This window comes from Marmota monax, unplaced genomic scaffold (genome assembly GCF_021218885.2).
Source record: "Marmota monax isolate L192 unplaced genomic scaffold, Marmota_monax_Labrador192_F-V1.1 WCK01_AAM20220418_F8-fsc00024, whole genome shotgun sequence".
Taxonomy (NCBI): Eukaryota; Metazoa; Chordata; class Mammalia; order Rodentia; family Sciuridae; genus Marmota; species Marmota monax.
In genome coordinates, this window is record NW_026695224.1 from 30,622,888 (window position 1) to 30,647,062 (window position 24,175).

The window sequence follows — 24,175 nt, forward strand, 5'->3', positions numbered from 1 at the left end:
GGTCCCATATGTGATGCTTCTAATGATCTGATCAGTCCTCAGGACTTCCAAGTGGCATCAACAACAGGAAAGCAGAAAGACAGAGATTTGTTTCAATAGGGGATGGGGGCAAAAAGAACTAGAAGGATCTTTACATTCCAGTCTGGGGATGTAAAAATCCATTTTAACTTGGGTTCCCCAGAAGCCAACAAAGACAAGAATTTTAGCGCAAGCAATGTATTTGGGAAGGTCTCCAGAAACTACCTCTATAGGAATTGGTGTCTTTGTTGATCACATAGAATCTCTGCCCTCCTTTAGATCAAAAAGACAGCACATTCAAAAGAATTATGAGTTCTCCCATCCTATGGGTCCTGTTGCCTTGAAGACAGGTATTGCCTGGTTCCCCTCATGTGTGTGGGATTGGTTCCCTATACATCCTGCACTTCTGCTCAGCACTGGACACTCATTCTTTCCTGGGTCATGAAAGGGTTTTCACATTGTCAAGGTGGCGGCTGAGCCCCTTTCCACTGAATGTCCTTCAAACAGATCTGGTGAAGTCCTGCTCCCTGAGATCTGTGGATATGACCTTATTTGGAAACAGGGTATTTACAGATGTCATCAGGTTAAGGTCACACTGGAATAGAATGGGCCCCAATCCCATGATTGGCATCCTTAGAGGAAGAGGGAAATTTGGACACAGAGACACAGAGATACTGAGGGAAGGATGTCACGGCAAGTAAAGGCAGAGATCAGAGTGATGTGTCTGTGAGCCGAGGTACACCAAGGACTGCAGGCGATCAGCAGAGCGAGAGAAGCAGTGAGGATCTTCCCCCAGAGTCCACAGGAGCACAATCCTGCTGGCACCTTGATTTTGGTCTTCTGGCCTCCAGAACCAAGAATAAATTTCTGTTGTTTAAAGCCTCTGTTTGTGGTATTTGCTATGGCAGCCCTAGGACACCAAAACCAAATGACTATATAGCAGGCCATTCATGCAAGCATTTCTTCATTCATTCACTAAATACTTGTTGAACACCTGCTATGTGCCTGCAACTGTTTAGATTTTACAAAGGAGAGTGACACGTGACACGATCAGGTTTGAAACTCAACCAGGTTACCTGGAGGCAGTGGGGAAGATGGATTGGAAGGGGTGGGACTGGAGGTAGGGAGGCCCATGAGGAGGCTGTTCCAAAGAGGTTAAAAATAGTGAGGACAGGGGCTGGTGGGCTGGAAGAGAGGAATAATCTTAACAATTATTTAAGAAGTAGATATGATGGGGTTGTAGTCCAGGCTCTAACCTGGGAGTCATTTTTTAAACTGAATCTTTGTCAAGTGTCATAGACTGGACTTTAAAGTACAGGATGGGAAATGGAACTTTCCACCTCGGGTATAAGAAGACATTCTTTTTTTCTTCCAGTCATACCGTCTGCATTTCAATCTGGTTGATTCTACTTCCTAAGTGTGGCATAATGTTGTCTTATCATTATTATTTGCCTTTCCATCTCCCTTATTAGACTTTGAATTCGCTGAGCTGTGTCAGGAGCCAGGATTCCTAGTTGTTCTGTCTCTAATAATCATCATGTTACTATCTCTGCTGCTCAGGAGGATTTTGTAAAACTAGTGGATCCTCTTAAATTCCGAGAGCATAACTTAGAGCCTTTGGTTTGGGCAGTTTTCTCTCCAGGAGCTCTAGGGAGACTGGTCGTTTCACAGGGGCAACTGCCACCTCTGTGGGAACTACTTTGCCTGTCACCTTGAACCCAACTGTCTGAGATCAATGTTGTCTGTTTATCACCCTGGCTAATTAGAGGCACGATTTAGACATTAACTTAATTGGAAAACTGCAAAGTAATTTAGATATGATAACATTATCTCCAAAAGGGAAATATTAACTTATTTTAGGTAATAAAACTTTGTAACAAGAGATACAGAATTGCAAAATAAGGCTGTTGGGTTTGTTTTTTTTTTAATAGCCCCTAAAACTTCTCTTTTTGATTCCAGCTGTTACTTCTTAACCTCAGGACTATTTTATAGGCTCACCCATCCTGTGTGATAAGTGATCTGAAGGAAGGGGAGTCATCTCCCCGACTCTTTCCCAAAATTACTGAAGTTGGAGGATCTGGAGAGAAATATTCCACCTCCTGCCACATGGTGTGCCATCTCTGGCCAAGGGCACAACCTCACCCAGCTTCAGCTGCTTCTCCTATGAGATGGGGTAAATGTGCAAGGGTGAGAAGACGCGACCTGTGCCCTGCCCAGGGCTGGGGCGCCCTGTGTGAACTCTGTGCCTTTATTAGCCTCGAGGTTCATGTTCTTCCTCCCTCCCAAAAGGAGGAGGCGAGGCTGCCCACTTCCCTTGACTATCTCACCCCTCCCTGACCACAGGGGGCACTCCATACTGTGTGTGACTCCATACCAGGCCTTCCACGCTGCCATCTCTGGGCGGTGGCTGAGGCACGTAGCCAACCTGAGCCGGCATGTGACCTGGGAGGGAGCCCAGGAGATGGGCGCCCAGGGCCTCTGTGGAATGTCAACCTCCTCTCTCTCTGTTCCTCCTGTTTTCCCCTCTCTCCCTTTCCCACCTGCCATCTTCTCCTGGCGTCTTCTCACCTCTCTGCTTCTTTCCACAGCTTTACACAAAGCACCCCCAACCCTCCCCTCACCCAGAGCCATAGGTGGCCGCCATGCTGGCTGATGCCGCTGACTCTGCACCCGCTGCTGCCCTTAGTGGGACCTTTCTTCCCACCTTCTCCACTTGGCCAATGCCTAGTGACCCTTCAGGTCTTGGGTCAAGCTTTGGTCCTTGCAGGAAACCTTCCTCTCATCACCATGCACCTCCGACCTTGGAAGATTCCCCACTCCTTCCTCTGGGGGTTGTGATACCTGTGAAGAGGAACTGCCCCTGACCACAGCGGGCACTCCATACTGTGAAACCGATGAATGGATGAGCACAGGGACTCATTCCATGTTCACCATTGTCAGCCACAGGCTTCTCTGACATTGTACCCTCTGGTTGGCTTGTCATTCAGTCAAAACTGCCCGACCCCCTTAGTCACATATAATGCCATCTTAGCAGCTCTCCTTACTCAGCACTGCCAATAGAACTTTCTGGAAATGTTATGTCTGCACTGTTCAACATGGAAGCCCTGGAGCCCTTGAAATGTGGCTAGTGTGAGCCAGGAACTGGCTTTTAAATTTAATTTTATTGCCATTAATTTATATTTAAGCTGAAAGGGTCACCATGGTTAGTGGCTGCTGTGTTGGACAGCACAGTTGAGTGTCTCCTGAGTGCCTTTGCAGAGTGTCATTACTTGACTCAGTACTCCATTGCCTGGGGTATAAAAGCCAAGTTGCTACAAACTTTCGCCCCTATCTCAGCAGTAGTGGAGACAAACATGGTTGCAAGTCCAGACTCTGGAGTCAGGCTGTTGGGGTGCAAAGTCCACTCCCAGGTGCCGGGCAACTTGCTTAGCTCCTCTGTGCCTCGCTTTCCCTCTGTAAAACGGGGCAAAACACCTGAGCTCAGGATTATCATAGGAGGATGTGGGTTTGTACAAGTAACAGGCTTAGAAAAGCATGATGCATGGGTAACTCGCCCTGAACAGTGCCTGTGATTATCCTCTCTCCCCAGGTCCCTGCAGAGCCAGCCACCTCCCTGTTGTCCCGCTGCTAAAGTAGCTTATGGTTCACACTGGTCCTTCTGCATAGAAACTCCACTCCCTGCTCTTGACCCATCCAAATTCTTCCCGCTCTCCAGGGCTCGGCAGGGCACCCTGTCCTCCAGGACACCTTCCTTCGCAGTTCCCAGCCTGGGTAAGTTCTCCCTCCTGAGACACCTGGACACTTCCTACCTGTGCCATCCCCCAGAGCAGCAAGTTTGGCTGCTGGTCACTGCTCCCTGGGTAACAGCCAGCTAAAGAAACTTAAAATACACGACTAGGTCATCGGTATCTAGTTTCCTTCCAGTGTCAGGCCCTATTAAGTGCATTGTAACTACTTAAAAAATTAGTATATTCAATCATTTTATATATATAGTTTTTCCCTTTTCCAAGAAAAGAGGGGAAAGGAATATGACATGAACTCCTACTATATTTAAAGCATCTATGACAGACACAATTACAGAGTTCACACTGTTTAAGCTTTGCAGTCTGCCAGTGAAACAGGTGTTATAATTCCCATTTTAGAGATCAGAAAACTGAGGGCCTGAGATTTGAGTGAATGGCTCAGAAATTTAGCAAGTAATTAAGTGGAAGGCTGAGGCTCAAATGCTAAGGGTCTGTGGGGCATCTAGTCCCCAGAGGTATCCCAGAGGACCTGCCTGGTCAGAACCCATATTCCTGCCCATGAGCAGGCCCTCCCCACTGGCTCCTGGCTGGCCCAGTGACTGGTGCCAAATGATAGGAAGCCGTGGAAGGGAATCTGTGCCAGTTCTAGGTTTGGCCTTGATGGAGACTGGATGTTTATGCTCCTCTCTCTTTAGATGCCCACTTTTGGAGCCTTTGCTCCTGCTGGGGAGACCCATGAAGGGGCAAGGACAGATCCCAAGGCTACAGGGAGAGAGAGAGAGGCCTAGGCCCCCACCTACCTCCCAGTCAATCACCAGCAGCTGTGTGAGGACCGCAAGCCCTGAAAGCAGAAGAGCTGCCCAGACATGCCAGCCAACCCACAGAAGTGTGAGAGAATAAACACGGTGGTTTTTTAAAGCCAGCACGTTTGGGGGAGATTTGTTACTCAGCACTGAGTAACCAGGACTCTTGCGTAAGATGTGCCGTTTCCTTCTCCATTCCCGTTGCCCCAGCCTCTTGCACGCTGGCCAGTTTTCAGGCCCCTTTTAAGGAAGCAATTGCATTACAGAAACAGTGGCCCCTTGCTCTTGCTCCCTTATCTGCTCATCTGCCCCAACCAGCCACTCTGAAAGGTGGGAAGCACTTTTGTGTAGTGGGGAGGGAGATGCACTCAGTGCGATCAAGTTGCGTCACGACTGTGAGGCTATAAAAGTAAGATTTCTAATGCTGCCCTGTAGGGCCATGGAGGGCTGAAATGAGACTCCGCCAATAGAACACAAGGCACATCCCATGGCGCATGTCAGGCATGCAGCAAAGAGGGTTATCAGAGGCAGGGGAGGAACAGGCCAGGAGACTGCTCTCCCTGGGAACATATCCCTCATCCAACTCTCCCCAAATCAGCAAAGATGCAGAACACAGGGGCAGAGCTGTGGGGCCAGGGCTCCTTGGGAAGAGAGCAGTGGCTGCTTCTGGTTGCTCTGGTTAGAAAGAGGGAGGACAGACGTCTGGCACAAAGGCATCAGGAGAACCTCCACAGGGCACCCAGCCCCTTTGGGAAAGTGCACCCAACCTGGACCCCAAACAAAAAGATCATCATGGGGGTCTAAGAGGTCGGTCTGTCAGTCACCTCTACATTCCCAGAACTTGGCACACCGCAGGTGTCAGTTCCAGGAAGGCACAGAATTTTTTTTTCCTGGTTTATTCCCCACTCTGTTTCCAACCGATAGTAGGTATTCGATAAATTTTTGAACGAATGGATGTGAGGATGAGTGATATTCTGCCTCCAGCTGACATTGTAGTCGCCTATCCCAAGCCATCCCTTCCGTTTCTTTGCTCATAAAAACCAGATTTGAGTGACAACCTGCCACCCCAGAAGAGACTATCAATGAGCTTAAGGAAATTAAGACTGTTCTGTTCCTCTTTGCCAGGGATTGGCCCAGGGATGGTCACCTGATAAAGTTCAGCCAATGGGATGTAAGAGAAAACCTGCTCAAGGCGCTCTGGGAAAGATTGTCCTCCAGCATAAAATGAGAAATGTCAGGGGGAAAAAAGGCCTCCTTTGTCCCCACCTTGCCTCCCTGCTTTTTGCACACCACTTGTGAGGACCCAGTTCCTGGAGCAGAGACAATCATTTGTAACCAAACCTGAACAACCTAAAAATGAGAAGCCAACCCTTGGAGGATGGCCATGAGGAAGTTGGGAACAGGCACTGACCAGAGAATGACCCAGATGAGCTTCCAAGGGACCCAGGATGTCAAGCTCCAGATAGCTACGTGACTGAGGTAAATGCACATCTCTGGGGTTTCAGCAGATGTCCTGTTACCTGCAGTCAAAGTATCTTCCCTTAATGACATTATTATACACCAACCTTTGTTCCCAGACCAAGTTTATTCAGGGAAGCCCCTGACCTACAGGACCTCAACATGTGACCATTTAGAAATGGATTTTTCAAAGGGAGATTGTGTTGAAATGAGGTCATTAGGGTGGGCCCTAACCCAGTCTGACTGCTGTCCTCATGAGAAGAGAAAACTTGGACACACAGAGAGAAACCAGGCAACGCACAAAAGGAAAGATCATGTGAGGACACAGGGCTGAGGGGAGGTGCCGAGGGGAAACCACCCCGTCCACACCTCAATCTTGGTCTTTGAGCCTCCAGAAATGTAAGAAGATAAATTCTTATAATTTAAGTCACTCGGTCTGTCGTACTTCATTATGACAGATGGAGCAAACTTATACGGATATCAGTCATTATGATCAACTTATTATCACCACTATTTAAAAAAATAGCTTTATCTAACCATGTATTATCCCTAGGTTATGGTTGGGGCCTAAATAAGAGAGCTTATCATTGATATCATAAATGATGCAATAATATCAACCCAAGACTGTCTTCTTGGGGTCTATCCCCCATCAATGAATCTGTCCATTACTTCATTCAGTAAAAATCCAGCCAATATCCCTCATGCCTCAGAGCTGTGTGGAATCATCGGTGTGTACTTTGAAGCCAGGCTACCAGCTTTGCTTTCTAATTCAATATCTTTGTTGCTGTGACTTGGGCAAACGGTTGGTTTCTCTGTGTTCTCTCATTTCTAGAACAGTGCCAAGAGGATTCATCTCATGGGTCAGCAGAAGGCCAGAGTGGGCTGTGCAGGTAAGGGTTCTGCAAGGAACTTGACTCACAGTGCTCTGTGGACAGAGGCTATGGCTTTTCTGAATTTACAAAGAGGGCCAAGGAAGAAAAATATGGTCATGTTTTCACCTGTTTAACTTCGCTGGTGTCCTCCCTACCAGCCCTGTGACCAGGGCATTTCCACCCCAGTTTTGCAGGGTAAAGCAAGGCTCCCAAGGGCAATGTGACAGTTATTGCAGTTATTAGATCTCAGGCTGAGATGCAAACCCAGGCCTTCCGATCTCCAAGCCCGGGGCTTTCTCCCACTGGTGGCAGTATCACTGCAGCCCAGCCCGGCCCTCAGGGTATGCCAGACATTCACACAAGATGCAGCTCTAACAAGCTAGGAGCAAAAGCCCTGATGAGGACGCCCGTGTTTAGACCCAACTGTGGAATAAACTGGCAGGATATGATTCAGCTTACTGGACACATGGGTAAAGGGAAGGGTCTTCTAAGAGAATGGGAGAAAAGGGCAATGACATGGATTGACAGCTCTCTGGGGCAGGGTCTTTAGCTAGACCCTTGATTTACAGTGGCCTTGAGACTGGTCATCACACCCCGCTTCACAGTTAAGGAAAAGGAGACTCAAAGAGGAAGACATGACGCGGACACACAGAATAGGGATGGACTGGAATTCAAATCTACCACTAGCTCGAACATGCGGCCTCTTTCCCTGGATCAGGGCTCCGCCATGCCTGCTGCGCATGTTAGGATCATCGGGAGACAGTTTTGACAACGCTGGTAGTTGACTCCACCTTCAGAGATTCTGAGTCAGGGGGTCTGTCCTGGGGGTCTGAGCCAGGCCCAGCCTGGGCACTTTCAACCTCTCACCGGTGATTGGAATGTGCAGCCAGGCAGGAGGTACAGCGTGCGGGGACATTCAAGTCTCAGCCCATTCTCAGCTGCATCAAGGCCAGCACTGAGCCTTTTTCTTTCTCTTCAAACAATTTTATTTTAATTAAATGCATTTTTAACTGATATATCAAACATAAAAACTTCACATGAACGGGGTTCCATGGGATGTCTCAACACGTGTACACGCTATGCGATGATTAAATCAGGTACACCACAGCCTTTTTCTCTCTACCCATAGGGAATGGCTGTTCCCGAGCAATGCGAGTTCATTCTCTTCACCTGATGCTCACAGAAACTTCAATGTGGATACATGGCAATGGCGTCACGTCAAGATACGTGAGTATTGGGAAACTCTAGAGTCGGATGCGGTCACTCTTTGCCCTCCTGATGGGCCAGGAAGCTGGTTTTTTAACTATTCTTCAGTTCCTGAGAAGTCTCTGGTTCCCTGGCCTTATGTTTTAAACAGGTATGTGACACGTTTTTATCTTTCCTTCTTCCAAAAAGAAAATAGTGAATTAAGTTGCTCTTTAGGTATGATTTGTACTGGGGGAGCATCAGGGCTCCTTATTAAAAACAAAGCCCAAAACTCCCTTCCCCAACTCTGCAGAAGCCTCTTCCCACGGGGCAGCAGGCGTGCGCGTGACCAGTGTCCTCAGGCGCCTTTGCTGGTCCTCACAGTCCCTTTCTGTTCTGATCATAAACACCTCCAGCACTCGGGATAGATTACTTCAGCCAACTAACTAAGCAGAATGCCCTGCTTTCTCTCCACCGTTCAGAAAGGAGCTTTCCTCGGATAAGCCAGAAGTGAAAGGGGAGAGGGCGAGTGGGGGACACACTAACAGGATTAAAGATTAGCCATGGCACATGGCTTGGGAATTGACCTTTGACCGAACATCTTATAAATAACTCCAGCACGGCAGCTTCCCCTGTGAGAGCAGACACCAGGCCTTCAGAGGGAGACAAGCGGGAGAGAGCGTGGCTTCAGGACCCACCCTGATGTAAAGACCGGCGGGGAGGGAAGGCCTGAAGGCAAAGCCGGAGGAGGAGCAGCAGCTCCTGAGCGCACAGAAACCCGCTCCCTGTGAATCCATCCTCGCTCTGCAGCCAGCAGGATGGATTTGATATTTGGAAAGAATAAGAAGGAACAGCTGGAGCCCTTGAAGGCCAAAGTGACAGGTGAGCATTTTGTACCATCTGCTGACGCTGCTTAGGCGGACATCTGTTTTCTTTAATGTGAATTAGTTTTGGAAAGTCTGGGAGATATTCTGTAGGGGCAAAATGACCCATAATCCAGACATATTCTCTCTGATGATCTGGGTGTGCTTTTACACATTTTAAGTCCATTTCCAGGGATAGAGAGAGTCCTTCTCGCTATTTCCAGGAGAGGGGTGTTGGGAATGCTCCGGTTCCACATGTGCAAGGGCATCAGGCTGCAAATGCAGCTATTCTGAATGCATACTGTTTTGCAATGTGTGCTTCCTAAACTGATTTTATAAAGCAAATAAGCATGTGCGAGCTCCTGCCCATGCACACGCCCACGTGGAGGGCATTGCAGCCTGACATGAGCTGCTCTCAGGTGCCCACAGGTGTGGCTTCAGCCTGTGGACACCTGCAGATCCAATAAGAGACATAGAGAGGCCCTGTGGAGAACCACTCTTAGCCGGATTTGAGTCTCATTTTTTCCCTCTGCCATTTCTCTTGCTCTCTCCTCTTGTGGGTTGCCTCTTTCCTGGGACCATCCTATCTAGACTCTGAAGGGCTGTTGCTGGTTCTGAGCTCTCAGGTCCCTGTAATAGTAGTCCCTCAGTTCAGAAAACAGTTGCTGGGGCAGCCTGGGCACCTGGCGCTTCTGTCTCCCCACAGATGGATCGTGGATGGAAAGTCCACTGGGATTTTTTTCCGACTGCAGAATTGCCTTAGAAGTCTTTCAAAAGAAAAAAATCTGCTTTTATGCCTATTTTTCATGATTACAAAGATAATATTCAATATATGATGCTATTCTGTGTAAGTATTAAATTATATGTATAATTTGTAAGTGCAAATTAGAACATAGAAGGAAACATTTGGGTCTATTTCCCTGAAGTTTTTATAAGACATATATATTTTATATTTGAGAAATATAAATAAACATAATATTATATTTGAAAAAATATAAAATTTTAATACACAAATAAATATTTACTATTAATTTTTTGTATATAAGAAGAGAGCCTGTGACCCTAACCTTTGTATGCTAGGATCCAGAACTTCTTGCCATGTCACTGTACCTCCCCTTACAACTCATGACCCATGACTGCATGGAATCCTTGAAAATTTTAGAAAATAAGAATCTTAGAACCTGAGATGCTAAACAGACTCCAAAGATCCTCTAGAGCAGCAGTTTCCAAAGCAGGGTTGTGAGACCTGTGTGGTCACCACCTCCTGGACATTTGGCAGCAGCACAGAATCTTGGGCTCCCCCAGCCCAACTGGACCAGATGGTGTGGGGTGGAGCCAGCGTCTGCATCTTCACAAGCCCCCTGGTGCTTCTAGTGGAAGGACCGTGCTCTAGCTCAAGCCCCCCTTCTTCACAGATGGGGAAACTGAGATGGGAGAGGACAGTGAGTTGTCCGAGGCCAGGCAGCCAGCAGAAAACAGGGCTTCTGATTCTTTGTGCAGACCTGGAGCCCTGGGTGGAGCCCAATCAGCTGGACACTGCTGGTGATGGACAACCCAAGTTTGTGCCTGTGGGGGATCCCTGCCCGGGAGGCCATGCTGAGGCTGGGCCCCTGCCCAGGAGGCCATGTTCATTAAAACAGAAAGCAGCCCTCAGGAAGATAGGAATGCAAAGGGACCTGTGTGGGGGACTGGTCGTGTCTGCCGCAGCACCCTATCTTAGAGCAGTGCTCACTGTCCAACAGAATATGGTGCATGCCACGCTGGTACTTTTAAATTTTCTAGTAGACACATTCAAAAAAGTAAAAGGAAACTAGTGAAATTAATTTCGATAGTGTATTTAACACATATCCAAAATATTATCAGTTCCATATGAAATCATATGCAAAAATAGCAAGTGAGATATTTTATTTTTTCACACTGTTTTTGACATCCAGTGTGTGTTTTACCCTTACAGCACATCTCAGTTCTCACTGGCCACACTTACATGCTTAATCACCACATGGGGTTGCCGTCTGCCGTGTTGGATGGCACAGCTCTAGGATGTTCTTTCTTGTGCCTTTGTGAGACAAACACTCTCCCTCAAGACTGCCAGGTTGCCTCCTCCAGGAAGCCCTTGCTCATTCCTGCTCTCGACCCCCCAGGGGAGGTTCTGCTCCATGCAGCACACTTTGCTGGGCCTAAAGTCTTGCCTGTGTCATAGAATATGTTGTGTGTCTCCTCTTCTGTCTCCTCCACGGACAATGAGCAACTTGAAGGCAGGGACCATGTCTATTTATCTTGGTAACTTCAGTGCTAGCAAAATACCAGGCACTTTCTAGAAGTATCTGTGGAATAAACAAGTAGGTGCAATGATCGGGGTGGGGCTGCCCAATCCCCCTTCCTCTCCCTGGCAACTCCACATTCTTTCTTCAACAGGCAGGATTCCAGCATGGCTTCAGGGGACCCTGCTTCGCAACGGGCCTGGCATGCACACGGTCGGGGAGAGCAGATACAACCACTGGTTTGACGGCTTGGCCTTACTCCACAGCTTCACCATCAGAGACGGTGAGAGTGCCGCAGCTGCCACCGCTGCGTTCTTGGCCTGAGACACGGGTTTATTCTCTTTCAGTTACAGAGGTCAGAAGTTGGAAATGGGTCTCACCTGGCTAAAATCAAGGTGTTGACAGGGTTGCGTTTCTTCTGGAGACCCTAGAGCAGAATCCATTTTCTTTCCTTCTCTAGCTTCTGTAAGCTGCCTGCATTTTGGGCTCGTGGCTCCATCACTTTCTTCAAAGCCAGCAGCCCAGAATCTTGTAGCCCGCCACCACCTCATATCCCTTGCCCTCTCTCCACTGTCACAAACTCCCTTGTGATGATGCTGGTCACCTGGATAATCCAGGATCATCTCCCATCCCCAAATCTTTCACTTAATTATACCCACAAAGTCCCTTTCACCATGTCAGGTAACAGATTTACAGGTTCCAGGGACCAGGGTGTGAACATGTTGGGGTGGGGCATTATTCTGTCCACAGCAAGCACAAGACTCTCTGGAAGGGTGTCCAGGGTTCTCCCTCAGTTCATCTTGCAAAATAAGATGCATTTTCAATAAGGTGGGCCAGGGCACATGGAAGATTGCAGGCTTTGGATTCAGATATACATAAAATCAAAATATGAAGCATCTTTGGACTCAAATATGCATCAAATCAAAATATGAAGCTTTGCTGAAGAGCAAAGCTGAGCATCCTTCTCAACAGGCAGGGACCTGCCAGGCCGCTTGAGCACTGAATCAAATATACCTCTGAGCAGAACCCTACCAGGACAATGACAGGTGTCTGGCTTAAGACATGCACTGTGAATCCTTGGCTATTGGCCACCAAGCTGGTTTGTCACTTTGGTGGCTCTCATGAGACAAGTTCTTAAAGAAGTCCTGGCTGGTTGCATAAGACTCTAGCATGTCACAGAGAAGGCAAGTCTGTGCCCAACTGCCCAGGCATGGCGAGACTTCAGCCCCTGCATTCCAGCATGGGTGAACTGTGGTCCCTGAGCCTCGGCTTCCTCGTTGGGAAAATCATCCTCCCCTAGACAGCTGTTGTGATGGTTAGAATTTGTAGCAATTAGAATCATCATGAGATGTTGAGGAAGCACCTAACACTGGCCCAAATGCACATGGCAAAAGGTGGTAGAGGTCAAGTTCAAGCCCTATGCTTTCCAAAATCAAAATCTCAAGTCCTAGCCACTGTACAGTTCTGCTCTATCCCACTCCACCAGTCACCCCCATTCCCCATCCCTCTCACTGCTGCCAGATGGCCAGCATTGGCATGGCATAGCCTAGCCTCCTCCCTCCTCTCCTCTAGAACTCTCAGTGGCTCCCCATGATCTAACAGTGGGAATGTAGGTTAAGTTCACTACTATGCCTAGTTCAGAAGAGAGCACACACAGGGAGATCAGGGGGTCTCTGATGTGCAGATAACACAGAGCCAGGATTTCTCAAAAGGCCTTTGTATACCTCCTTCCTCAGACTACCCTGGGATGTAAATCCCGAGAGCCAGTGTCACCCAGGGCTTGAGTGAATCATGATCTCAAAGGGTAAGGGCAGAGCATTGGTGTTCCTAACACATTGTCCAAGAGACCCCAAGCCCCTCTTGGTAGACAGTAGACTTTCCAGGCCCCCGGGACCAGGTTAATGAGAAGTGCTATGAGCTGGGCACAGCCTCTGCCAGTGTTTAGAAGCACCGGGGGATTCCCTGCAGCAGAGAAGTGCCATATGGAGCCACACACTGGGAGAGGATTCTGAGACTGGAGAGGGAAAAGGCCGTAAAGTGGCTTGTGGCCTTCAGCAGAGACCAGAAGAAGCGAATGCTTTAAAAAACAACAAAGAGGACTGGAGATACAGCTCAGTTGGTAGAGTGCTTGCCTCTCAGGCACAAGGCCCTGGGTTCAATCCCCAGCACCACAAAAAATAAAATAAAATAAAAAACAGCAAAAACTGGACAAAAGGGACAGAGGTGGGGCGTGAAGGGTGTGAAAAAACATTCCTTCCTCTACGTCTAAAAATCACTTCAAAATAAAAAGGGCTTTGTGTCTAAACATTTAAGGAGGTGAGTGACTCCAGGTCTCCTCTAGCAATGACAGTTACTGATTATCCAAGAAGGAAAGTTGTCCCACCAGGGTTGGAATAATGGAAAGAGTATGTGTGTGTGTGCACATACACACGCATATGCCTCCTCTGCCCCCCAAAATATCAGGCGTGACCCAGCTGCTAAAGATCCCAGGCAGGACATGTGTGCTTACTGCGTCCTACGGAAGGAATGTGGCTAATTGGATGCTCCCCAGAGCAGGGGGTGGGGACACACAGAGGCCCCTTCTTTATTCTCAGCCCCGAAGTACAGGGTCAGCCTTGAGCAGTTCCAGAGACACATTGTGCCCCCTGGCCCCCCGTGCTCCCCGCTCTGCTGCTGGATGTTTATAGGACATGGGTGGCCTGGACTGGGAGTTTACATTTCAAGTGAAAAGAATCCAGTTTTGTGGGCCAAGCATCCATGGGTCCCAAAGAGCCTCAGCCAATGCACTAGGGGTGGCGCACTCTGCAGAGAGTGGCCAGCACAGGCCAGGCTGGCCTAACGCAGGTCTGCTTCTAGGCAGTACACAGCTGGGGACGAGGGTGTGGCCTCCCACCTCCAGGATCTCCCGGACCTTGCCAGAGTTTCAGTAGCCCTCGACTCACACAGTGTGTCTTAGAGCCAGAGACCTTTGCTCATCTTACTTCATGTAAACAACCAACGAGGCACAGAGAACTCTGGAATCCCCAGCTTTCACTGAAGGAAATACTCTCAGTGACAGTACCTGCCCACAGTCAGCCAGCTTGGATGGGGACAAGCCCCAGAATGAAAGCCTTGACTACTCTGTCTATAGCATTTTGGTACTGTCACCTTTTTTGAGCACCTACTATGTGCTGTACAGGCCTTAGATTCTGCATGTATAAGAAATATCATGATCCTCATGTCAGCATGGAGAAGACTGAGGCTTGCTTCTGACCAAGGCCAGGTGTGTGGCTGGTTTATGGTGGGGTGGGGATTCCTAGCATATGGGCAGCTGACTCTCTTTCAGGGTGGGGACTTTGGCTGTTCCCACTTACTGAATCCCCACTCCTGGTCCCCTGAGGTGTTGGTACAGCCCTCTCAGCCCCAGAGCCCAGGCTCCCAACTGTTCCTCCCCAGGTTTTCCCACGGTCTCTGAAGTCCACCCCACAACTAAAACAGCCCAGTGACACTTGCTTACACAGTGGCCACCTCCAAAAGGATGTTTTACAAAAGGATAGAGGACACACAGTTAGCCTCCTGGTCAAGAAACTCCAGTTAGACCAGAGAAGGAATTGGACAGTCTTCCATAGTCTCCTCCAGTTTTATTATGGGTCGTGTCACTAGTGCAGAGTCCGTCACTATTATTGTCATTACCTCCCTCCAGTGCACAGTGGGAGGCGTTACCACTGAACACTCAGTCCTGGGGGATGGTCAAGAACACATGCTGAAGGGGAAACCAAGGATGCTGTTACAAGTCCAGAGAGTTGTTACCCTGGGGTGGGGTTAGTGACTGAATGGCTTCCGGGAGGCTTCTAGGGCACTGCTTCTGTCCTCTTCCTGGCCAGGGTATAGCTATGTGGGTATGCTCAGCTTGTGCAATGTCATCAAGCTGTTCAGTCATGGAGACACATTTCTGCAGGTATTTTTAGCATCAAGGATCAGGCAATACAGTCAAACCTGTTGTGCTGCTGTGGTAGGATCTTGGTTAGGAGAGTCAGTTTTCAATGCCTGTTATGGGGCTTCAAATCCATGAGTGCTCACTAGATATGTGGCTTAAGGCAGTGTACTAAACTTTTCTGTGCCTCAATTTTAAGAGCTGAGAAATAGGTCTGCAGGGCTATGAATACCCAAGCCTTTTGTATTTCCTTTGGTAAGGAATTTTTTTTATTTATTTTAATTAGGTATATATGACAGCAGAAGGCATTTTGATTCATTGTACACAGTTGCAGCACAACTTTTTATTTCTCTGTACACAATGTAGCATCACACCATATGTGCAGTCATACATGTACCTAGGATAATGATGTCCATCTCATTCCACCATCTTTCCTGCCCCCATATCCCCTCTCCACCCTCCCTCCCCATTGACCAATCACAATTCCTCCATTTTTCTCATGTTCTCCCCCATTATGGATCAGCATCCACTTATCAGAGAGAACATTCAGCCTTTGGTTTTGGAGGATTGGCTTACTTCACTTAGCATGATATTCTCCAACTCCATCCATTGACCTGCAAATGCCATAGTTTTATTCTCTTTTAATGCTGAGTAATATTCCATTGTGTATATATACCACACTTTCTTTATCCATTTATCTATTGAAGAGTATCTAGGTTGCTTCCACAATTTAGCTATTATGAATTGAGCTGCTCTGAACATTGATGTGGCTGTGTTACTATAGTATGCTGATTTTAAGTCCTTTGGTATAGACGAGGAGTGGTATAGCTGGGTCAAATGGTGGTTCCATTCCAAGTTTTCTAAGGAATCTCCATACTGCTTTCCAGAGTGCTTGCAACCGATTTGCAGTCCCACCAATAATGAATGAGTGTTCCTTTTCCCTCACATCCTCACCAACATTTAATATTGCTTATATTCTTGATAATTGCCATTCTGACTAGCATGAGATAGACTCTCTAGTGTAATGATGCCTCTCCTGAGCATTCCCAGCTGTATTTGAGCTCTCTCTCCCCTCCTTTCTCCCCAAAAGGAACCTGAGAATATGTCCTGTTTCTCTACATGGCAAAAGAATTTGCAGATGTACTTAGGTTAAGGATCTTGGATGGGAGGTTTCCCCGGGTTATCTACGTGGCCTAACATAATCACAGGGTCCTTATAAAGGAAGGCAGGGCTGGGCATGATGGAACATTCCTGTAATCCCAGCAGCTTGAGAGGCTGAGGCAGGAGGATCATGAGTTCAAAGCCAGCCTTAGCAATTTAGCAAGGCCCTAAGCAACTCAGTGAGACCCTGTCTCTAAATAAAATCCAGAAAAGAGTTGGAGATGTGGCTCAGTGGTGAAGCACCCCTGAGTTCAATTCCATGTACCAAAAAAAAGTAAAACAGGAGGATCAGAGTCAAAGATGATAGAAAGGTGTTGGAATAAAGTGGCCATAAGCCAAGGAATGCAGGCAGCTCTGGAAGCTAGAACAAGCAAGGAGCAGATTTTTCCTTCAGAGCCCAAGAAGGAATTAGCCCCATGGACACCGTGAGTTAGCTCTGAAAGACCCATTTCAGACCATATCTCTCAGAGTTGTAAGCTGCTGTTTGTTGTTTTAGGTCATAAATTTTGTGACAAGTTGTTACAGTAGCTGTTTTCATGTTGGTCCTGATGAAGGGACCTGCTCCCTGCTTTTGTGCAGTGAGATAGAGCTGCTCTAGGATCTGGATGGGTCACCCAGTCAGCACAGCTCCAACCCTCCATATACAGAGCAGAAGGTTAGGTGGCCCCTGGTAGATGTCAGTGTTACTCCAGGAGGCTGCAGTTGTCCACCCAGCCTTCTAAAGGCAGGACTCCCAACAATGAGAGGGGGCCCAGGAAATGCAGCCTTTAGGCCAGTCCTCCAAGCCTGTGCCACCTCTGGGGGTACACCAACATGGTGGAAGGAATGGTACACAGCCAGACAGTGCTGGGCCAGGCAATGGCACATCTCTGAGCTCAGCTCCCTCATATGGAAATGGAGCTAAGACAGACAGACTGAGCATGTCTCACTGTTGTGAGTCTCAAGTGGGCAGATTGTGTGTGAAACTGGACCCCGGGTGCTGGTGATGCCGGCACCTGCATGAAAGGAAACCGTCTTGGTGAGCTGACCTCCCTCTTCTTTCATAAAGCCCCCAGAATAGAGGACAGAGATCGTAAAGCCCTATACATGCCAACCAGTGACTAATCTGATTCTTCTCTTTCAGGTGAGGTCCATTACAGGAGCAAATACCTGAGAAGTGACACCTACAACGCCAATATCGAGGCCAACAGGATCGTGGTGTCGGAGTTTGGAACAATGGCCTACCCGGACCCCTGCAAAAACATCTTTTCCAAGTAACTGCCCATTTAGAATCTGACTGAATTTCATGCTCTTTGACACCCTGCATGGTCCAAACAACCAGTACTTCCCCTCTGATGGTTTTCTTTAGGGTGGATAAAAACTCCACGGGGCTGGCCTTTTGACCAGAGTTGCTGGTAATTCTTGATCACTGGTAGCAAGAAAGGCAGAGAGCATTTGACAAATTGTTAGGTACTTTCCCGCGTGACTGGGGAAAGAGCAGTTAGGAACCATCTGTCAAGGTTACAAATGCACATTCCCTCTGGTCAAGGGATACACTTGCTCGTGTCTGAAGTGACAAATGTACAAACAAGGTTATTCACGGCTACGTCATTTGTTATAACAAGAAACTGAAAACAACCCCAGTGCTCATCAACAGAGGAGCGGTTAAATCAATAACAGTAAAACTGTACAAGAAAGCACCATGCTGAAGTAAAGAGGAAGGAGGACACTCTATATGGGAACATTTCCAAGACATATTGATAAGTGCTTCATTTTGTGTACAAAGGCAGAGGAAATCTAGATTAGTTTTTGCTTGCACAAGTGTCAAGTCTGAAAGGATGCTTAAAGGAGAGAGGAGACTGGTGGGTGGACACAAAGTGGGGGAGATTTTTCAGATCGTCAGGTTCTGATGCATATGTAGATATCACAGGTTCGACTGTTAAACATTAAACTCTTGGCCAGGGAAGCAGGCCAGCTGTCGGTATCTCCTCTCTGATACTCTTCAGACAAAGAGGGGTCATGAAAAGGTTGGGGCTACACTGGTCCAGAGATGCAAGATTGCTTTTGCTTCTCCGGAAATGGCATCGGCTGTCTGCAGAGGGAAGTGCTGTGCTCACACCTTTAAATGGGGCGGAGCCTGGAAGGAGCCAGCCAGAAAGGAGTGGCAAGGGTTAAGACCACAGCTGCGGAGCAGCCTCTCCTGCCACCCCTTGTCAGCAGGGGTGCACGACCTGGATCTAGGATTGCCAGTTGCACCAATGTACCCCTCTGGGTCTCCTTCCTTCCCTCTTGGAGTTTGCCTTCTGATAAAAATGAATAATGAGTTCCTAACTCAACACTCATTTGTATTCCTTTTTAAAAAACTAATTTCCTAGCCAAATTTGAGAAAACCAGTGTGGACAAAGCAGGAATTCACTGCTTTGACAGCCATTATGGCATGTGTGCGATTTCTGTAGAGCTGCTCCAAGCACTTGGAAACAACCTGCCAGCTCTTGCTGGCTCTGGCACAAGAGACCTGTGGATTTTTGAGAGCTCAGTAGGGATCAGTGGGTGACCTAGGAACTCCCTTTTTGCCCAGTTCATTGTGGTATTGTCTTTGGGGAACCAGATATCTGAGTCCTCGAGATTCCTTAAGAACCCATTGAGACCCAGTACTTTTTCTCCTGAAGTTGAAATTAAGCATTAAAGTGATAAGAAAACTAGGATCCTCAGGGCAGAACTTTCTGGCTGGGTGGGCAGAGCCAGTGACCCTGCTGATACGCTTCTTTCCCCAGAGCATTCTCCTACTTGTCCCACACCATCCCTGACTTCACTGACAACTGCCTGATCAACATCATGAAGTGTGGAGACGACTTCTATGCAACCACAGAGACGAACTACATCAGGAAAATCGACCCATGGACACTGGAGACCCTGCAGAAGGTATCAGCAGACCTTCGGTGACCTCAGTTTCACATGCAAGGGCGGGGCATGCTTGGCGAGACCCATTGGGCTGCAAGGAGCTCATCGGAGGTCCCCCCACGTGCCATTCCATCCTGGGCTGGAATGGTACTAAATTCTAAGCCAAGCTCCTATGGGCAGGGATGGTGCTTTCATCTTTGGGGCTGTGTTGATTTTCCATAGTGGTTGCAACAAAGCACGTCCTATGCCCCATGACAATGCGTCTGTCAACACAGAACACTTAAACGTTGGTGGCCCCATGATTGTATTGCCTAGTGATGTTATAACCACCTTGGTCTGTCTTTGAACATGCTGTGACATTCACACAACAGCACAATATATTGATGTTTCTTATCTCTGTCCCCAAAATAATACCACATGTCCCCATCACTAAGTAATACGTGACTATTGCACAAACTAAGGGGCTTTACTCTCAGTCATGGAGGTCAGAGGTCTGAAATCAAGGTGTTCCCACTTGGAGTTTGCTTTCTAATAACATGAGTGATGAGGTCCTAACTCAACCTTAGTTTGTTTTCCTTTTATAAAAATGAATTTCCTGGACAGGCTTTCTATGAGGGGTCTAGGGTGGGATCCTTCCCTGTCTCTTCCAGCTCCTGGTGGCTGCCAGCAATTCTTGGAGCTCCTTAGCTTATAGGCAGGTTGCTCCAGTCTCCTCCTTCATCACCACACAGCCATCTCCTTGAGGTTTTTGAGTCCAAATTTCTCACCTTGCATAAACTCCCAAGCCATCAGATTTAGGGCCCACTCTAATGCAGTATGAGCTCATTTTAATTACTTCTATAAAGACCCTATTGCCCAATGAGGTCACGTTGGTAAGTACCAGGGTTCAGGACTGCAATGTCTTATTGGAAGACACAATTCAACCCACACTTCTTGGCACCTAGGGAGCTTGATGACGTTGGAATGGCTGTTGGAGTGCCAGGATTCCTGGCAGCCCTACCCATATTGACCTGCAGAGGGAGGCCTTGGGCAAAGAACAAGGGCATAAAAATAAATGTCCTAGCAGATGCCTTTCCTGGGCAGAATCAATCCAACATTTTTGTGAAAATCAATAGACCCCGTTTTGATTTTCCTCAGCTGGCCGTTCAAAGCCCCGGTGTCTTCACAAGGCGTTTTAACAATCTGTTAAAGGGAGTGCTTTTCTTAGCTGGGAAATTATGTCCCGCTCCTTTTAAGCTAGGTGGCAGGGTCCAACTGATGCCTGCTTTCCACAAAAGAGGAAGTAACGGGAAAGGATGGAGCCCTCCTGACTCTGGGCTGGAGGGTGCGCTGCTCTTGGGGAGGAAGGGTGGACAGTTGGTCCTGGCCACCTCATGGTTCTGCAGCTGTGGCCTGTGCAGAGCAGGGGTTGTTGTTCAGCCTGTGAGTGGAGCTTCACTTTGACTAAAGGGCTTTGTGCCCTCTCTATCCCCAGAACAATGGCGCGAGACAGGCCCGGAGCCCTGTGTTCTGTGGAAGGCAAAAGAGGTGAATCTAAATGAGTTAACAGAGCAGTGGCCAGGATTAGCTGGAAGGCTGCAGTCTCTCTGCCAAAGTCTTTGCTCAAGCCTCCCTCGGTGAGACAGCCTGTCTGCCTGCTGAGGGCCCTGGCGGGGACAGGCCGCAGGGGGGAATCACAGCTACAGAAGTCACACAGGCTCACCAACTCTCCTCTACCCCTTTGCAGTAGGAGCCCCTCCCAACACAGGGTTACATCAGATCCAAGGGTCCACACCCACTCAGGTAATTCTCTTATTTTCCAATCTGGAGATGTGCAAAAATCCCCCACATCTCTCTGGACATAGAATCAGTCAGGTGTTCAAGAAATTTCAACCTCTCCCCTTTAAAAACCTTGAGGCTGTCTTATTTTGCAGGTTGATTATCGTAAATATGTGGCTATAAACCTGGCAACGTCACATCCTCATTATGATGGGGCTGGAGATGTTCTCAACATGGGCACATCCATTGTGGACAAGGGGAAGACAAAATATGTGATATTTAAGATCCCTGCCACAGTGCCAGGTAGGTCCTTCTGGGGCACGTAATGAAGCCCACCTGGCCAAGGGCAGCTCCTGCTGAGGAATGCTGGGGTTTTGTTTACAACCCAGCACTTAGTGATACTTTCCCCATCGAGAAGGCATTCAGATGACCATAAACTCAGATTCCTCCTTTAAAAGAAAAGAGTAGTTTTTGGAATTCTTTTTGGAAGAAGGGAATCCCCTCACTATTCTAACCTCCTTCATCAATTCATCATTTTATCCATCCACCCACCACCCATCCATTCATTTGTCCTATTTCAACCTTTTCTCTAAGCTCCACTATTTTATTAGTTTATTCATCCATCCCTCGGTCCGTCCATCCATCCATCCATCCATCCATCCATCCATCCATCCATCCATCCATGTTTTAAGTCTTTTGACAATCTTCGCATGGCCAGGGTTCACCCCCAGCTCAGCAGCCAGGCTCCCAGGATTATTCAGGGAGCTCAGCTCTGCTGGGATTTACTCCAAATCCCCACCCTATTCTCTGGGCCTTCTGGACCTTCTCCACTTAGGGCTGGGATTCTGGAGCAAAGCCCAGGCCAACGGGAATTGCATGTTCCTGAGGGGGAAGAGGGTGAGGTTTCTAGCCTGTGTTTGTCCAGGACCCTCCTCGAACCACACCCAGGAGACTGGGCCTTATGAGGGCTGCCACGCAGGACTCGAGGCAGTGTGGGACTCTGAGGGTGCTTGACCTGACCTTCTGGTTTAGGAAACTGGTTTACATCTGTGATCCTGATGGTCCCTGCCCCCACAGTCCTGTAGAAACTTCTGAGAGAATTGCCAGGCTGTGCTGGGAGATATGATTCCCTCGGGTCAGAAGGTACAATGAGTATTCTTTAAGCAAAAATCTCATTAATTATGTCATTCAAGGACTATAAGGTCCAGTCAGAATCCTAGACTGCCAGAGTCGGGGGTATCTAGGCATCTGTTGCCACCTCATATTACCCAGGAGGACAGTGAGGCTTGGGGATCTGGTGACACCCTGGGGCCTGCAGCTTACAGGAGCACAGATACCACAAGAGCAGCCACCCTCTGCTCCAAGCTGGGACTGGCCTGGAGAGTCGTCCCCATCTGTGCCACCCGGGCCAGGAGCTTGTCATCTCAGTTTGCATTGTGCTTCATTTGTTTTGTGAAGAAAAGAACCATCCCACAGCCCCACAACATCCTCCCCGGCCAGCTGTTCACAGTGTGCACAGGTGGCCTCAGAGAGGTGGGGACCTTTGCAGGTAACTCATTATAAACCGGCCTGGGGCCTGGGTGGGGAGGCCTTTTGACCAGAGGTGACTCATCCTTTCAGAGGAATAAGAAAACCAAACACTGATCACCTCTGGTGTCAGGTGCGCCAGGTGAGGCACCGGAACCCCAGTCAGGACAAGAGGTCAGCTTGTCCCTCACCACTGTGTTGTCTCATCCTGGTCTCTACCTTCACTGAGGCTATGCGACCTGATGGTGGAGAAGGAAGCCAAGGCTAAGGGGCCATGTTTTCCTGCTGAACCCTGTGGCTCTGACCACAGTGGTAAGCAATGTCACCAAGTCTCAGTCTCTCAGCTTTGCAGTGGGCATCCGACAGCCTGGCTTGATTGTCACAGTATACATAAAAGTCCCTCATCACAAGTCGGTCCCTTCCCAGGGTCTTGTAATGGGCAGTGCAGGAGAAAGTTGTGGAAGCCTTAGGAAATACATGCCAAATGATGGCACCCAGAAAAATACCAGAGCTTCATCCCAGAAAGCCCCCGTCTCTTGGGAGCCTGATGGAAACACAGACTCAGGCCCCAGCCCGCATGCTGAGTTAAACTCCACATTTTATCACCATCCCCAGATGATTCACATGAGCGCTAAAGTTTGAAAAGCACTGCTCTGCAGCAGCTGACTTTTTCTGTAAAGGGGCCAAGTAGTAAATATTTAAGGCTTTGAGGACCATATGGCGCGGGCCACTGTAGCTGAAAGCAAAGGCAGTCACAGACAATGCACAAAGGCGTGGGGGAGTGGGGCCGAGGGAGTGGGACCACAGTCCAGACGAGACTGTGCCAAAGCAGGCGAGGCTCGGGTGAGCCCCTGGCTGTGATGCCAAGTCCTGGCCTCGAGGCCTCCCTTGGTGGACCAGAGGTTTTCAGGCCCGAGAACCTGAGCCCATCGTCATGGGGGGCCTGAGTGGGATGCTCTCAGGCCCTACGCCTGGTCTCCTTAGCAACCATCAGTCTATGGGTGACAGTTGTGTGGTGGTCCTGTCCTGGGCTGGTTCCTGTGTGATTCCAGGTTTGCTTTCCTGCAGAGGCCAAGAGGAAGGGGAAGAGCCCTCTGAGGCACACGGAGGTGTTCTGCTCCATCCCCTCCCGTTCGCTCCTCTCCCCCAGCTATTACCACAGCTTTGGAATCAGCGAGAACTACATCGTGTTTCTGGAGCAGCCGTTCAGGCTGGACATTCTCAAGATGGCAACGGCATACATGCGGGGAGTCAGCTGGGCTTCCTGCATGGCCTTCCACAGGGAGGACAAGGTGAGGCCTGGCTGGGATGTCGCTGCCTGCCGGAGGGGCAGACTGGGAGGGAGCCTGACTGGCAGGAGGGTCGGGGAAGGCGACTGCGTGGAGGGAGGGAGGAGAGCAGCTACCTTGCAGACTCCAGGAGGAGCCTCAACCTTCCAGAGTTCTAAAGCCGACGGTCCTTTAGAGTAGCCCTGAATGAGGGCAAGAGGCCTGGGCCTTCTACCCCTCACTTCAGTAAGTCACTGGAGACAGACTGACCTCACGCAACCAAGGCCACCAACCCAGTCCCCACATGCCCAGCTGCAAAGGGACCAAGAGCTCATCCTGAGGGATAGTTGGGCCCCTCACAGCCTCCATCATCCAAGAACACGGCTCCTCTGGCATCCCTGCCATCACCTTGTGTTGCTGGGAGGACGGCAGGTGCCGCAGTGATGGAGGGCTCCCCAGTGTGCT

General features: G+C 48.8%; 1 protein-coding gene across 2 annotated transcripts in view; it reads left to right on the forward strand.

Moving 5' to 3' along the window:
* The first annotated feature begins 8,701 nt into the window (after positions 1-8,701).
* Positions 8,702-24,175, forward strand: part of Bco1 (beta-carotene oxygenase 1) — a 30,435-nt gene continuing 14,961 nt past the window's right edge. Inside the window, exons 1-6 of one of the 2 annotated variants that reach the window (XM_046435185.2) lie at positions 8,702-8,961; positions 11,358-11,486; positions 17,401-17,530; positions 19,031-19,178; positions 21,071-21,218; positions 23,511-23,734. In XM_046435185.2, coding sequence (XP_046291141.1) covers positions 8,898-8,961; positions 11,358-11,486; positions 17,401-17,530; positions 19,031-19,178; positions 21,071-21,218; positions 23,511-23,734 — 843 coding nt within the window. In that variant the 5' untranslated portion in view covers positions 8,702-8,897. The remainder of the gene's footprint in view (positions 8,962-11,357; positions 11,487-17,400; positions 17,531-19,030; positions 19,179-21,070; positions 21,219-23,510; positions 23,735-24,175) is intronic. The other variant, XM_046435186.2, reaches the window with a different exon arrangement.